The 13,927-nt window shown below is 53.0% G+C and overlaps 1 protein-coding gene across 1 annotated transcript in view; it reads right to left on the reverse strand.

The window, feature by feature from the left end:
* Positions 1-454: 454 nt before the first annotated feature.
* LOC142188555 (integrin alpha-L-like) overlaps positions 455-13,927 on the reverse strand; it is a 52,920-nt gene continuing 39,447 nt past the window's right edge. The window contains exons 11-30 of the mRNA XM_075261856.1: positions 13,676-13,796; positions 13,443-13,591; positions 13,227-13,364; positions 12,950-13,153; positions 11,246-11,367; positions 10,801-10,946; positions 10,341-10,495; positions 10,140-10,253; positions 9,922-9,983; positions 9,162-9,303; positions 8,097-8,189; positions 7,905-7,984; positions 7,742-7,822; positions 5,850-5,922; positions 2,346-2,456; positions 2,174-2,257; positions 1,866-1,946; positions 1,669-1,764; positions 1,378-1,488; positions 455-908 (exon numbers count right to left, since the gene is read on the reverse strand). Of these exons, the coding sequence (XP_075117957.1) occupies positions 822-908; positions 1,378-1,488; positions 1,669-1,764; positions 1,866-1,946; positions 2,174-2,257; positions 2,346-2,456; positions 5,850-5,922; positions 7,742-7,822; positions 7,905-7,984; positions 8,097-8,189; positions 9,162-9,303; positions 9,922-9,983; positions 10,140-10,253; positions 10,341-10,495; positions 10,801-10,946; positions 11,246-11,367; positions 12,950-13,153; positions 13,227-13,364; positions 13,443-13,591; positions 13,676-13,796 (2,250 nt within the window). The 3' untranslated portion in view covers positions 455-821. The remainder of the gene's footprint in view (positions 909-1,377; positions 1,489-1,668; positions 1,765-1,865; positions 1,947-2,173; positions 2,258-2,345; positions 2,457-5,849; positions 5,923-7,741; positions 7,823-7,904; positions 7,985-8,096; positions 8,190-9,161; positions 9,304-9,921; positions 9,984-10,139; positions 10,254-10,340; positions 10,496-10,800; positions 10,947-11,245; positions 11,368-12,949; positions 13,154-13,226; positions 13,365-13,442; positions 13,592-13,675; positions 13,797-13,927) is intronic.

The raw sequence follows: 13,927 nt of genomic DNA on the forward strand, positions 1-13,927 counted from the left end.
CATTACTAGCCCCTCCCCTTCCACAGTTGAATACAGTCAGGCGGTACAGCTGGATACAGTCAGGCGGTACAGCTGGATACAGTCAGGCGGTACAGCTGGATACAGTCAGGCGGCACAGTTTAATACTACAGTCAGGCGGCACAGCTGGATACAGTCAGGCGGCACAGCTGGATACAGTCAGGCGGCACAGTTGAATACAGTCAGGCGGCATCGTATAATACTACAGTCAGGCGGCATCGTATAATACTACAGTCAGGCGGCATCGTTTAATACTACAGTCAGGCGGTACAGTTGAATACAGTCAGGCGGCACAGTTGAATACAGTCAGGCGGCACAGTTGAATACAGTCAGGCGGCACAGTTGAATACAGTCAGGCGGCACAGTTGAATACAGTCAGGCGGCACAGTTGAATACAGTCAGGCGGCACAGTTGAATACAGTCAGGCGGTACAGTTGAATACTACAGTCAGGCGGCACAGCTGGATACAGTCAGGCGGTACAGTTGAATACAGTCAGGCGGCACAGCTGGATACAGTGCGGTATCTAGTGGTTTGGATTCTTTTGCATTCTGGTTTTAGTAAGAAAAATATGGAAATAAAAAGCACAAATACATTCCTTATAGATGTCACGAGCAGCGGGGGGGATGAACACTATGTCCACAGGTATTAGGGGCACCCCGAGTCACTGCGTCCTCCTCCATTACAGAGCTGCTGAAGCCCAGGACCCAATGACTTCCAGTATGGGGGAGGGTCCGCTTATCCCTTATATAGGTTATCTAAAGAGTGTAAGTCCCACAGGGCATTACCTCCCCCCCTCCCCCCATCAGTTGTGCAGCAGTGCAAGTTCTTTGGTCTCATTAGGTGGAAGCTCGTCCATCATCCGGTCCTTGTATCTCCTGAAGAAACCGCACTATAAGGAGAAAAATGGCTCAAATGTCAGAAGGTCATCAACACATGCCCTACGCCACGCCCTCCGTGCGACACACATCCTACGCCGCGTCCTTCCTGCAACACACGTCCTACGCCGCGCCCTTCCTGCAACACACGTCCTACGCCACGCCCTCCGTGCGACACACATCCTACGCAGCGTCCTTCCTGCAACACATATCCTACACCGCGTCCTTCCTGCAACACACGTCCTACACCGCGTCCTTCCTGCAACACACGTCCTACACCGCGCCCTTCCTGCAACACATATCCTACACCACGCCCTCCGTGCTACACCCGTCCTACGCCGCACCCTCCGTGCTACATGCGTCCTACGCCACGCCCTTCCTGCAACACACATCCGACGCCGCGCCCTCCGTACAACACACGTCCTACGCCACGCCCTCTGTACAATACACATCATATGCCGCACCCTCGTCTGGTGACCTCACCTTATAGAGCAGGAATGAGATGAGTACCATCATCACTAGGCCTCCGACTGTGCCCCCCACAATGTAGACAGTGTATTCCAGAGGTACCAGGAGCTCTACTTGTGTCACTACCTGGAAGGGATGAAAAAAAGCTGCATCTTATTATGGGCAGAGAAATAACAGCCAGACCCCCCCGAGCAGAAGAAAATCTAAAACATTCTGATCACAGCAGGAAATCTGCAGCTAGTAAGTTGGGGCGGTTGCATTAGTATTAGCGCCCGAAGCGGTATAAAGAGACTCTAAATATCCTACCTGTGCAGTATGGAAGGTGCCCCCCATGTCACTGTGATATCGGAGCTCATTGTACCGGATCAGCACCGCACTGCGCACACTCACCGATCTCTCCTCCTGGAAGGTACAAACCAAGTCACCAGCAAACTCTCTACATGTGTCGCTAACATGTTCCCTATATGATGCATGACGGGGTGCGCAGCTCTGTTACATGTTACCTTCCATGTGTCCATCGGCTTCAGCAGTCCGGTGATCATTACAGTCATCTCAGCAGATCCGTCCATAGCACAGTGCCAGGTCTGCGAAGCACCAAGAAGAGATTACCCCGTGATGGTATGAAGCCCTCACCCCATGCTATTACCCACCACGTAACGTTGCATCACCCAGAGAAGCCCTCACCCCAATGTTATTACCCCCCCCACACACACACATAACATCTCATCACCCAGGGACTCCCCCACCCCATGTTATTACCACCATACACCTTGGTCATCTCCACCCTGTGACATCACCAATGAGACCTCACCTGGTTGACAATGGTTCTGGTTTTCAGGCTTTGTGTCTGGTTGGCAGCAGACTCATCGTGTTCAGAGCAGATGACACCAGAGTCCTGAAAAGGAAAGGTCACCCTGTCACACTAGTGCCACACATGGCTGCTGAAACCAACATGACATTGGGAAACCCTACATCACCTTTACCTTAGAGGAGGAGATGATGAAGTCCCAGCTCACACCGTCTGACTGTGCCACGTAGGAAGATACAGAAACCGTGAGGTCTATGGAAACTGGGTCAAACCCTAAATTCTGGATCTGAAATTACACAGGACAATAAAGAGCTTGAGGGGACACTAATGACGGTGACACGAGATGGAGATGAGGGGACACTAATGACGGTGACACGTGGAGGAGATGAGGGGACACTAATGACGGTGACACGTGGAGGAGATGAGGGGGACACTAATAATGGTGACACGTGGAGGAGATGAGGGGACACTAATGACGGTGACACGAGATGGAGATGAGGGGACACTAATGACGGTGACACGAGATGGAGATGAGGGGACACTAATGACGGTGACACGTGGAGGAGATGAGGGGACACTAATGACGGTGACACGTGGAGGAGATGAGGGGACACTAATGACGGTGACACGAGATGGAGATGAGGGGACACTAATGACGGTGACACGTGGAGGAGATGAGGGGACACTAATGACGGTGACACGAGATGGAGATGAGGGGACACTAATGACTGTGACACGAGATGGAGATGAGGGGACACTAATGACGGTGACACGTGGAGGAGATGAGGGGACACTAATGACGGTGACACGTGGAGGAGATGAGGGGACACTAATGACGGTGACACGAGATGGAGATGAGGGGACACTAATGACGGTGACACGTGGAGGAGATGAGGGGACACTAATGACGGTGACACGTGGAGGAGATGAGGGGACACTAATGACGGTGACACGTGGAGGAGATGAGGGGACACTAATGACGGTGACACGAGATGGAGATGAGGGGACACTAATGACGGTGACACGAGATGGAGATGAGGGGACACTAATGACGGTGACACGTGGAGGAGATGAGGGGACACTAATGACGGTGACACGTGGAGGAGATGAGGGGACACTAATGACGGTGACACGTGGAGGAGATGAGGGGACACTAATGACGGTGACACGTGGAGGAGATGAGGGGACACTAATGACGGTGACACGTGGAGGAGATGAGGGGACACTAATGACGGTGACACGAGATGGAGATGAGGGGACACTAATGACGGTGACACGTGGAGGAGATGAGGGGACACTAATGACGGTGACACGAGATGGAGATGAGGGGACACTAATGACGGTGACACGAGATGGAGATGAGGGGACACTAATGACGGTGACACGTGGAGGAGATGAGGGGACACTAATGACGGTGACACGTGGAGGAGATGAGGGGACACTAATGACGGTGACACGAGATGGAGATGAGGGGACACTAATGACGGTGACACGTGGAGGAGATGAGGGGACACTAATGACGGTGACACGTGGAGGAGATGAGGGGACACTAATGACGGTGACACGTGGAGGAGATGAGGGGACACTAATGACGGTGACACGAGATGGAGATGAGGGGACACTAATGACGGTGACACGTGGAGGAGATGAGGGGACACTAATGACGGTGACACGTGGAGGAGATGAGGGGACACTAATGACGGTGACACGTGGAGGAGATGAGGGGACACTAATGACGGTGACACGTGGAGGAGATGAGGGGACACTAATGACGGTGACACGTGGAGGAGATGAGGGGACACTAATGATGGTGACACGTGGAGGAGATGAGGGGACACTAATGATGGTGACACGTGGAGGAGATGAGGGGACACTAATGATGGTGACACGTGGAGGAGATGAGGGGACACTAATGATGGTGACACGTGGAGGAGATGAGGGGACACTAATGATGGTGACACGTGGAGGAGATGAGGGGACACTAATGATGGTGACACGTGGAGGAGATGAGGGGACACTAATGATGGTGACACGTGGAGGAGATGAGGGGACACTAATGATGGTGACACGTGGAGGAGATGAGGGGACACTAATGATGGTGACACTTGGAGGAGATGAGGGGACACTAATGATGGTGACACGTGGAGGAGATGAGGGGACACTAATGACGGTGACACGAGATGGAGATGAGGGGACACTAATGACGGTGACACGTGGAGGAGATGAGGGGACACTAATGACGGTGACACGAGATGGAGATGAGGGGACACTAATGACGGTGACACGAGATGGAGATGAGGGGACACTAATGACGGTGACACGTGGAGGAGATGAGGGGACACTAATAATGGTGACACGTGGAGGAGATGAGGGGACACTAATGACGGTGACACGTGGAGGAGATGAGGGGACACTAATAATGGTGACACGTGGAGGAGATGAGGGGACACTAATGACGGTGACACGTGGAGGAGATGAGGGGGACACTAATAATGGTGACACGTGGAGGAGATGAGGGGACACTAATGACGGTGACACGAGATGGAGATGAGGGGACACTAATGACGGTGACACGTGGAGGAGATGAGGGGACACTAATGACGGTGACACGAGATGGAGATGAGGGGACACTAATGACGGTGACACGTGGAGGAGATGAGGGGACACTAATGACGGTGACACGTGGAGGAGATGAGGGGACACTAATGACGGTGACACGAGATGGAGATGAGGGGACACTAATGACGGTGACACGTGGAGGAGATGAGGGGACACTAATGACTGTGACACGTGGAGGAGATGAGGGGACACTAATGACGGTGACACGTGGAGGAGATGAGGGGACACTAATGACGGTGACACGTGGAGGAGATGAGGGGACACTAATGACGGTGACACGTGGAGGAGATGAGGGGACACTAATGATGGTGACACGTGGAGGAGATGAGGGGACACTAATGACGGTGACACGAGATGGAGATGAGGGGACACTAATGACGGTGACACGTGGAGGAGATGAGGGGACACTAATGATGGTGACACGAGATGGAGATGAGGGGACACTAATGACAGTGACACATGGAGGAGATGAGGGGACACTAATGACGGTGACACGTGGAGGAGATGAGGGGACACTAATGATGGTGACACGTGGAGGAGATGAGGGGACACTAATGACGGTGACACGTGGAGGAGATGAGGGGACACTAATGACGGTGACACGTGGAGGAGATGAGGGGACACTAATGACGGTGACACGAGATGGAGATGAGGAGACACTAATGACGGTGACACGAGATGGAGATGAGGGGACACTAATGACGGTGACACGTGGAGGAGATGAGGGGACACTAATGACGGTGACACGAGATGGAGATGAGGGGACACTAATGATGGTGACACGTGGAGGAGATGAAGGGACACTAATGATGGTGACACGTGGAGGAGATGAGGGGACACTAATGATGGTGACACGTGGAGGAGATGAGGGGACACTAATGATGGTGACACGTGGAGGAGATGAGGGGACACTAATGATGGTGACACGTGGAGGAGATGAGGGGACACTAATGATGGTGACACGTGGAGGAGATGAGGGGACATTAATCATGGTGACACGTGGAGGAGATGAGGGGACACTAATGATGGTGACACGTGGAGATGAGGGGACAGTAACCACCTGGTATCTGTGGGCAGCAGTTGCATTCTGCTTCTGACTGGTGAACGGGATGTGTTTGGTGGAATCTTCCAGACTGGTGACAAGAAAATAAGAGATTATTCCCCCTGATCTTACTAAAGGAATCCACAAGGATAAAGTAAATAAACATTGTTTCTGATTATTTCTTTGTAATGTCTCTTTTTGTCTGTATTTGAACCCTACAAATTGTACAGCACTGCGGATCCACCAGTAACATGACTATCTTCCAGAAGAATAGGACTCCCTCCATATCCAAAACAGCAATATCTGGCTCAACTACTTCAGAGGTCTCTACAAAAACATCCCAGAAGAAGAACTAACTCCAGAACAGCAACAGATAATCACCAAACTGAGGGACATGGAGAAAGTCATCAAAGACTTCCAGAACCCTCTGGACTCACCAATCACCATAAAAGATATACAGGAAAGAATTGCCCTGCTGAAAGGCAAAAAGGCCAGTGGCCCTGACGGCATCCTACCAGAGATGATGAAATACAGCTCTCCAGCAATACACGCGGCACTGGCAAAGCTATTCACCCTCGTGCTCAATGCTGGACACTTCCCCGAAGACTGGAACAAAGGCCTCATAACCCCCATCTACAAGAATGGGGACCAATATGACCCCAACAACTACAGAGGGATCTGCGTCAGCAGCACATAGCTGGGGAAACTGTTCAACAGCATCATCAATAACAGAATCCTCACCTTCCTCACACACCACGGGGTCCTCAGCAAGAGCCAAGCAGGGTTCATGCCAAACCACCGCACCACAGACCATATCTACACCCTGCACAGCCTCATCAAGACGCACGTCCACAACACCAGAAGAGGCAAGATATTCGCCTGCTTCGTGGACTTTAAGAAGGCGTTTGATTCAGTATGGCACCCAGGCCTACTCCTAAAACTCCTAGAGAGTGGAATAGGAGGAAGAACGTACGACGTCATCAAGAGCTCCTACACCGGAAACCAGTGCAGTGTGAAGGTGAATGGGAAAAGGACCGCATACTTCCAACAGGCCCGAGGGGTCAGACAAGACTGTAGCCTGAGCCCAACGCTCTTCAACATCTATATCAATGAACTGGCTACAGCCCTGGAGGCCTCACCAACCCCAGGCCTCACCCTGAACGACCGGGAGGTGAAGTTCCTGCTATACGCCGACGACCTCCTACTCCTGGCCCCCACCGAGAAAGACCTCCAAGAAAGCCTGTCAGTGCTGGAAAAATTCAGCACCACATGGGCCCTACCCATCAACCAGAAGAAGACCAAAGTCATGGTATTCCAGAAGAAGGGCCACAATAAAGCCTCCACCACCTCACAATTCACACTGAACGGCTCCACACTGGAGAAAACCAACAGCTACACCTACCTGGGGCTGGAGCTCAGCCAATCAGGAAGCTTCAAAGCAGCAATAGAAACCCTGAAAGCAAAAGCCTGCAGAACCTTCTACGCCATCAGAAGACAACTGTACCACCTCAAACCACCGGTGAGGGTCTGGATGAAGATATTTGACGCTGTCATCTCCCCGATCCTTCTCTATGGCAGCGAGGTTTGGGGCCCAGCCACCTACCCAGACCAGTCAAAGTGGGATTCCAGCCCAACAGAGAACTTCCACCTGGAGTTCTGCAAATAATTGCTCCAGCATGCCATGCCATGAGTCCATCAATCAGGCCGCACTTCCCTCTGTTGTGTTGTCTCCTATTGCACTACAAGCTGAGGCAAGGAGTTTTTTTGGCCTCTCTTTCAGTGACTAATTTGGTTGCAGGCCGCCCTCTAGACCTGGACTTCGGCCACAGACCACCTCCCCTAACCTGATCTGGGCCAGTCCTTACCATTCTGACCTCTCTGCAGATCTTCTGCTCTGGTTTTGTACTTACCTGCGGCTGATGACGTGGATCGGATACAAGACGGGCACCTCGTCTTCTGCGCTGCTCACCGTTATATTTCCATTACTTTCGCTGTTAGAAGAAGATAAAGTTACAGACTCTGAAGCTGAGGACTGATCCCCACAAGCCAGGAGTGCATGTGCTGCCATCTTACCTGGTTACATTGATGGCCATGAGAATGTGGTCGGTCCAGGACACGTTGGGGACAATGCTGAACACGATCTGGAGATTGGCCTGAGGCGCAGAGAAGACAATCAGATTTTGGTCGTGGGATAAAGGTTCCCATCTTCCACCCCAGTTCCCCTCTCCAGCCAGTTCATCCCCCCATCGCTCTCCCCAATCTCACCCAGACTCCTCGCTTCAGAAATGGGTGGCTGATATTACACGTCAACATCTGCTCCCTAAAGTCGCCACACAGCAGAGAGATCCAGTGAGAAGCCTGAAGACAGGAGATGACCATGGTCAGTGTCCACACCTCGTGTCCTCGCATATATCACACATGGCCAGTGTCCACACCTTGTGTCCTCGCATACATCACACATGGTCAGTGTCCACACCTCGTGTCCTCGCATACATCACACATGGCCAGTGTCCACACCTCGTGTCCTCGCATACATCACACATGGCCAGTGTCCACACCTCGTGTCCTCGCATACATCACACATGGCCAGTGTCCACACCTCGTGTCCTCGCATACATCACACATGGCCAGTGTCCACACCTCGTGTCCTCGCATACTTCACACATGGCCAGTGTCCACACCTCGTGTCCTCGCATACATCATACATGGCCAGTGTCCACACCTCGTGTCCTCGCATACATCACACATGGTCAGTGTCCACACCTCGTGTCCTCACATACATCACACATGGTCAGTGTCCACACCTCGTGTCCTCACATACTTCACACATGGCCAGTGTCCACACCTCGTGTCCTCGCATACATCATACATGGCCAGTGTCCACACCTCGTGTCCTCGCATACATCACACATGGCCAGTGTCCACACCTCGTGTCCTCGCATACATCACACATGGCCAGTGTCCACACCTCGTGTCCTCGCATACATCATACATGGCCAGTGTCCACACCTCGTGTCCTCGCATACATCACACATGGCCAGTGTCCACACCTCGTGTCCTCGCATACATCACACATGGCCAGTGTCCACACCTCGTGTCCTCGCATACATCACACATGGTCAGTGTCCACACCTCGTGTCCTCACATACATCACACATGGTCAGTGTCCACACCTCGTGTCCTCGCATACATCACACATGGCCAGTGTCCACACCTCGTGTCCTCGCATACATCACACATGGTCAGTGTCCACACCTCGTGTCCTCACATACATCACACATGGTCAATGTTCTCACCTCCTGTTCACACCTTGTGTCCCATCTGCCATACCTTTGTGACATTGGCTTTGCGGAAGCGCAGCCCATCTGGTATCCTGGCGCTCAGGCTGGTGTGATGAGCCCTCATAGATATGTTGTGCAGGCTAAGGAACATGGAGAAAGAGGCGCTGTCCTGAACCACAAGGTGTGAATGACTGCAAGACAAGGAAGTGAGGGACATCATGTACATGACAGGGCAGGGCGTTGGGTCCGATCCTCATGAGCACACTATCTGCTAATCTACTCCACAGGTACCAGATGGTGACTCCACATAGCCCTATGTATGGTGGGAGGACGCGCGGCGCCCCATGATGGAGTCACAGAGCTTATTATACATCATCCAGGACTGAAGGTGGTCTAGAAACAAGATGGCGAGCGGCATGTAGCAAAAAAACCATGACGGTGCTCAGGAAACAAAGAGGTCCAAGAAGGTCCAACAAGAGTTGGGTTGTTAGGATGTCCTCTCCCCAATTCTGGATGTGTGGTGCCTATATTGCGGGGACTGCAGGACTTCTACTCGTCTCAGTGTGGAGATTGAAATGCAGAAATTCACCATCGGAAGGAGAGGACGTCCCCAGTTGGAATTGTTGTTAGTAATTTGATATATTTCTAAGTCTGGATCTTCGCCATTGTCCTCGCCGTTCCCTTCCTGGTACCCGCCATAAATAAAGATCATCATATCTGGTTTGTGCCGATGATCATCTACTTTTTAGGGGAACTTTCTCTCCTTCCTTTGCTGAAGGCCTAGAGGTCACTCGATGATGGCCACTTACCTTAGCTTAATGCTCATGTCTGGCTCGCACATCTTGCCTTCTTCACACATTTGAAAGGAAATCTGAAGAGATAAGATGAGAATACAGAAGATGGAGGCCACTCGTCACTCCACATCGTACACTGCCCCTCCCCCCAGACCACCACTCGCATGGAGTCATGGATAGACAGTAACAGGAGTCCACCACGCAGGACGGTCAAATGTGGCCATGACACCTACCAGGTCGCTGGCATTGAGATTACTGGATGGAGCCAGAAGCCAGAAGGACTCTTCTTGGTGTGGAAAGGCGGTCAGAGACACTTGCACCTCAGAGACATCTCTCAGACGACAGTCCTAAGGAAGGCAACAGCAGAGACATGAGCCCAGCAGGTCCAGGAATGAGGAGGATGAAGGTGATGTTGGGCTGACTGGAGGCCTCACCTGGAGAGATATTGTATAGTGGTCACACCGGGGTCCGGGTCTCTGGATCTCCACAGTCTCATTGATCTCCCTCTGATTGTTTCTGAAGATCATTCGACTCTCAGGTTTAGAAGAATCCAGAACAAGACTGTACCGGACGGACATGGACAAGGAGCCTGCAAGACAGCATATAGCATGTCCACCTATCAGAGCACAAGGCCGCATCCAGCCCATCACCGCGGGGCCGCATCCAGCCCATCACCCCGGGGCCGCATCCAGCCCATCACCCCGGGGCCGCATCCAGCCCATCACCCCGGGGCCGCATCCAGCCCATCACCCCGGGGCCGCATCCAGCCCATCACCCCGGGGCCGCATCCAGCCCATCACCCCGGGGCCGCATCCAGCCCATCACCCCGGGGCCGCATCCAGCCCATCACCCCGGGGCCGCATCCAGCCCACCACTATTTTTTAAGAATCTTACCATTATATCTGGGGGTCAATATCTCGGCGATCACACATGCCTCTAGAGTCAGCTCAGTGTCACAGCCAGTTGCCTCCAAGCTGGAAACCACCATGTACTTCTGGTTTGAGGTCACACTCACAGTGACTTGGAGTAGAGGTCGTGATCTGTGTGGACAGTGACATTAGTGAGTGTCCTCTCCTTCCCTGCAGCCCCTATTTGTGTGGTTGTGCTGTGTTTAGGGTCCCCTCTTGGGTCTTTGGCCTTCCCGTCATGCTCATGTTGCTCTGCTATGTAGTAGTGCTACATCAACTATGGGGTCCTCAGCAGATATGGAATAGGGGGCACAGGGGACCCTCTACGTCTAACCTCAGTGGGATCTGAATGGGAACGCTGGACCTTTGGCGACTCTATAATGGGCAGAAAGTGAAGTCCTAATGACTGACCCACAATGACATCATACAACCTGTGCAAAGTCACATGACCCCACGATCCAACAATCACATCTATCAGGCCGTCCGCTGTCATATCCAGGACTCCATGTATGGAGAGACCAAATCCCAGGATTCCTGGAGGACTAAGCAGCCTCTGAAACACAAGAGACAACACAACATGGACTCTCTCTGTCATAGTCTTCTGGCCCACCATCTTCATGGTTCCCGATTTCTGGTTTGTTGTTTCTATGACCCTCAGTCAAACTCTGGCCGGTCATCTGTATGGCCCCTGGTCATTCTCTGGCCGGTCATCACTATTGCCCCTGGTCATTCTCTGGCCGGTCATCACTGTGGCCCCTGGTCATTCTCTGGCCGGTCATCACTATTGCCCCTGGTCATTCTCCGGCCGGTCATCACTGTGGCCCCTGGTCATTCTCTGGCCGGTCATCACTGTGGCCCCTGGTCATTCTCTGGCCGGTCATCACTATTGCCCCTGGTCATTCTCTGGCCGGTCATCACTATGGCCCCTGGTCATTCTCTGGCCGGTCATCACTATGGCCCCTGGTCATTCTCTGGCCGGTCATCACTATGGCCCCTGGTTATTCTCTGGCCGGTCATCACTGTGGCCCCTGGTCATTCTCTGGCCGGTCATCACTATGGCCCCTGGTCATTCTCTGGCCGGTCATCACTGTGGCCCCTGGTCATTCTCCGGCCGGTCATCACTATTGCCCCTGGTCATTCTCCGGCCGGTCATCACTATTGCCCCTGGTCATTCTCCGGCCGGTCATCACTGTGGCCCCTGGTCATTCTCTGGCCGGTCATCACTATTGCCCCTGGTCATTCTCTGGCCGGTCATCACTGTGGCCCCTGGTCATTCTCTGGCCGGTCATCACTATTGCCCCTGGTCATTCTCTGGCCGGTCATCACTATGGCCCCTGGTCATTCTCTGGCCGGTCATCACTATGGCCCCTGGTCATTCTCTGGCCGGTCATCACTGTGGCCCCTGGTCATTCTCTGGCCGGTCATCACTATGGCCCCTGGTCATTCTCTGGCCGGTCATCACTATGGCCCCTGGTCATTCTCTGGCCGGTCATCACTATGGCCCCTGGTCATTCTCTGTCCGGTCATCGCTATTGCCCCTGGTCATTCTCTGGCCGGTCATCACTGTGGCCCCTGGTCATTCTCTGGCCGGTCATCACTATTGCCCCTGGTCATTCTCTGGCCGGTCATCACTATGGCCCCTGGTCATTCTCTGGCCGGTCATCGCTATTGCCCCTGGTCATTCTCTGGCCGGTCATCACTATTGCCCCTGGTCATTCTCTGGCCGGTCATCACTGTGGCCCCTGGTCATTCTCTGGCCGGTCATCACTGTGGCCCCTGGTCATTCTCCGGCCGGTCATCACTGTGGCCCCTGGTCATTCTCTGGCCAGTCATCACTGTGGCCCCTGGTCATTCTCTGGCCGGTCATCACTATGGCCCCTGGTCATTCTCTGGCCTGTCATCGCTGTGGCCCCTGGTCATTCTCTGGCCGGTCATCACTATGGCCCCTGGTCATTCTCTGGCCGGTCATCACTGTGGCCCCTGGTCATTCTCTGGCCGGTCATCACTGTGGCCCCTGGTCATTCTCTGGCCGCTCGTCTCTATGATCCTCTGTTACCCTAATTTCTCACTCCCTCTCCTGCCCGTGGCGCTCCTGTTTTTGGCCTCCACCTTGGTTCTCTCATACCCTGTATTACCTGACTGTAGATGGCTGACAGTCCTCTAGGCCCCCCTTTGTATATATACAATGCTCCTCTGCCATCCATCTCATATGGGGCTCCCACTGCCACCTCGGTGAATCTGTCTCCATCCAGGTCCCCAAGTGTTGATACTGCAGCTCCAAACTGAGACTGAAGATGACCTGGTTCTCCATGGAGAGTCGCCTTGCACTTCAGCTTCAGCTAAAAAGAGAGAGACTGTTACTATTATGGAGCCACTTGGCCATCTTGTGTCCTCGCACACAACGCATCTCACCTTAGTGAACCGACACACAGAGACTTGGCCAGACCATTTAGATTCGTAGTGATGAGGAGCAGAAATCAGCACCAGGTCAGTCACACCATCTTGGTCAACGTCTGAGACTGAAATCTCTGCTCCGAAGTATGAGCCGACCTACAAGATAGTGGGAAAGTCTTCTAGCACACAATCTAAGCACACGGTCCACGTCCACGTCCACATCACGGTACCTACTTGTTTCCCTTGTATAGAATCAATATTCTTCCATGTACGTTTATCGGCATCTTCCTGCAGGACAGTGACGAGTCCAACGTAGCGGTGCCGTGGAGAGCCCACCATGAGGAAGAGTCCTCCAACAGTCTGGAGCAATTTCACCGAGTAACCTGTGGAGAGTAAGAAGCTGACGGGTGACTGAGGACCTACAGGGTCTCCTTAGGGGACAACCCGTGAGATACAGGTATACGCACCCAGATATCTGTTCATATCCTCTTCTTGGGTGGACGTATAAATGAGCCGCTCTTGCCCAGAGATATCGAGGATTCCACCGGACCAACTGTATATACCAGGATCTCCCAGAATCACCCGATCCTACAGGAGAGCGCAGCGTATGAAGTATATCGCGTCAGTGGTGGGCAGTAGTAGATCCCCTGATGTAGCCCCTCTACCTCCTCAATGATGGACCCTAGCAGTGACCCCTGTACCCCTCTCAGTGATGACCC

The sequence above is a fragment of the Leptodactylus fuscus genome, unplaced genomic scaffold (assembly GCF_031893055.1).
Source record: "Leptodactylus fuscus isolate aLepFus1 unplaced genomic scaffold, aLepFus1.hap2 HAP2_SCAFFOLD_507, whole genome shotgun sequence".
NCBI classification, from domain to species: domain Eukaryota; kingdom Metazoa; phylum Chordata; class Amphibia; order Anura; family Leptodactylidae; genus Leptodactylus; species Leptodactylus fuscus.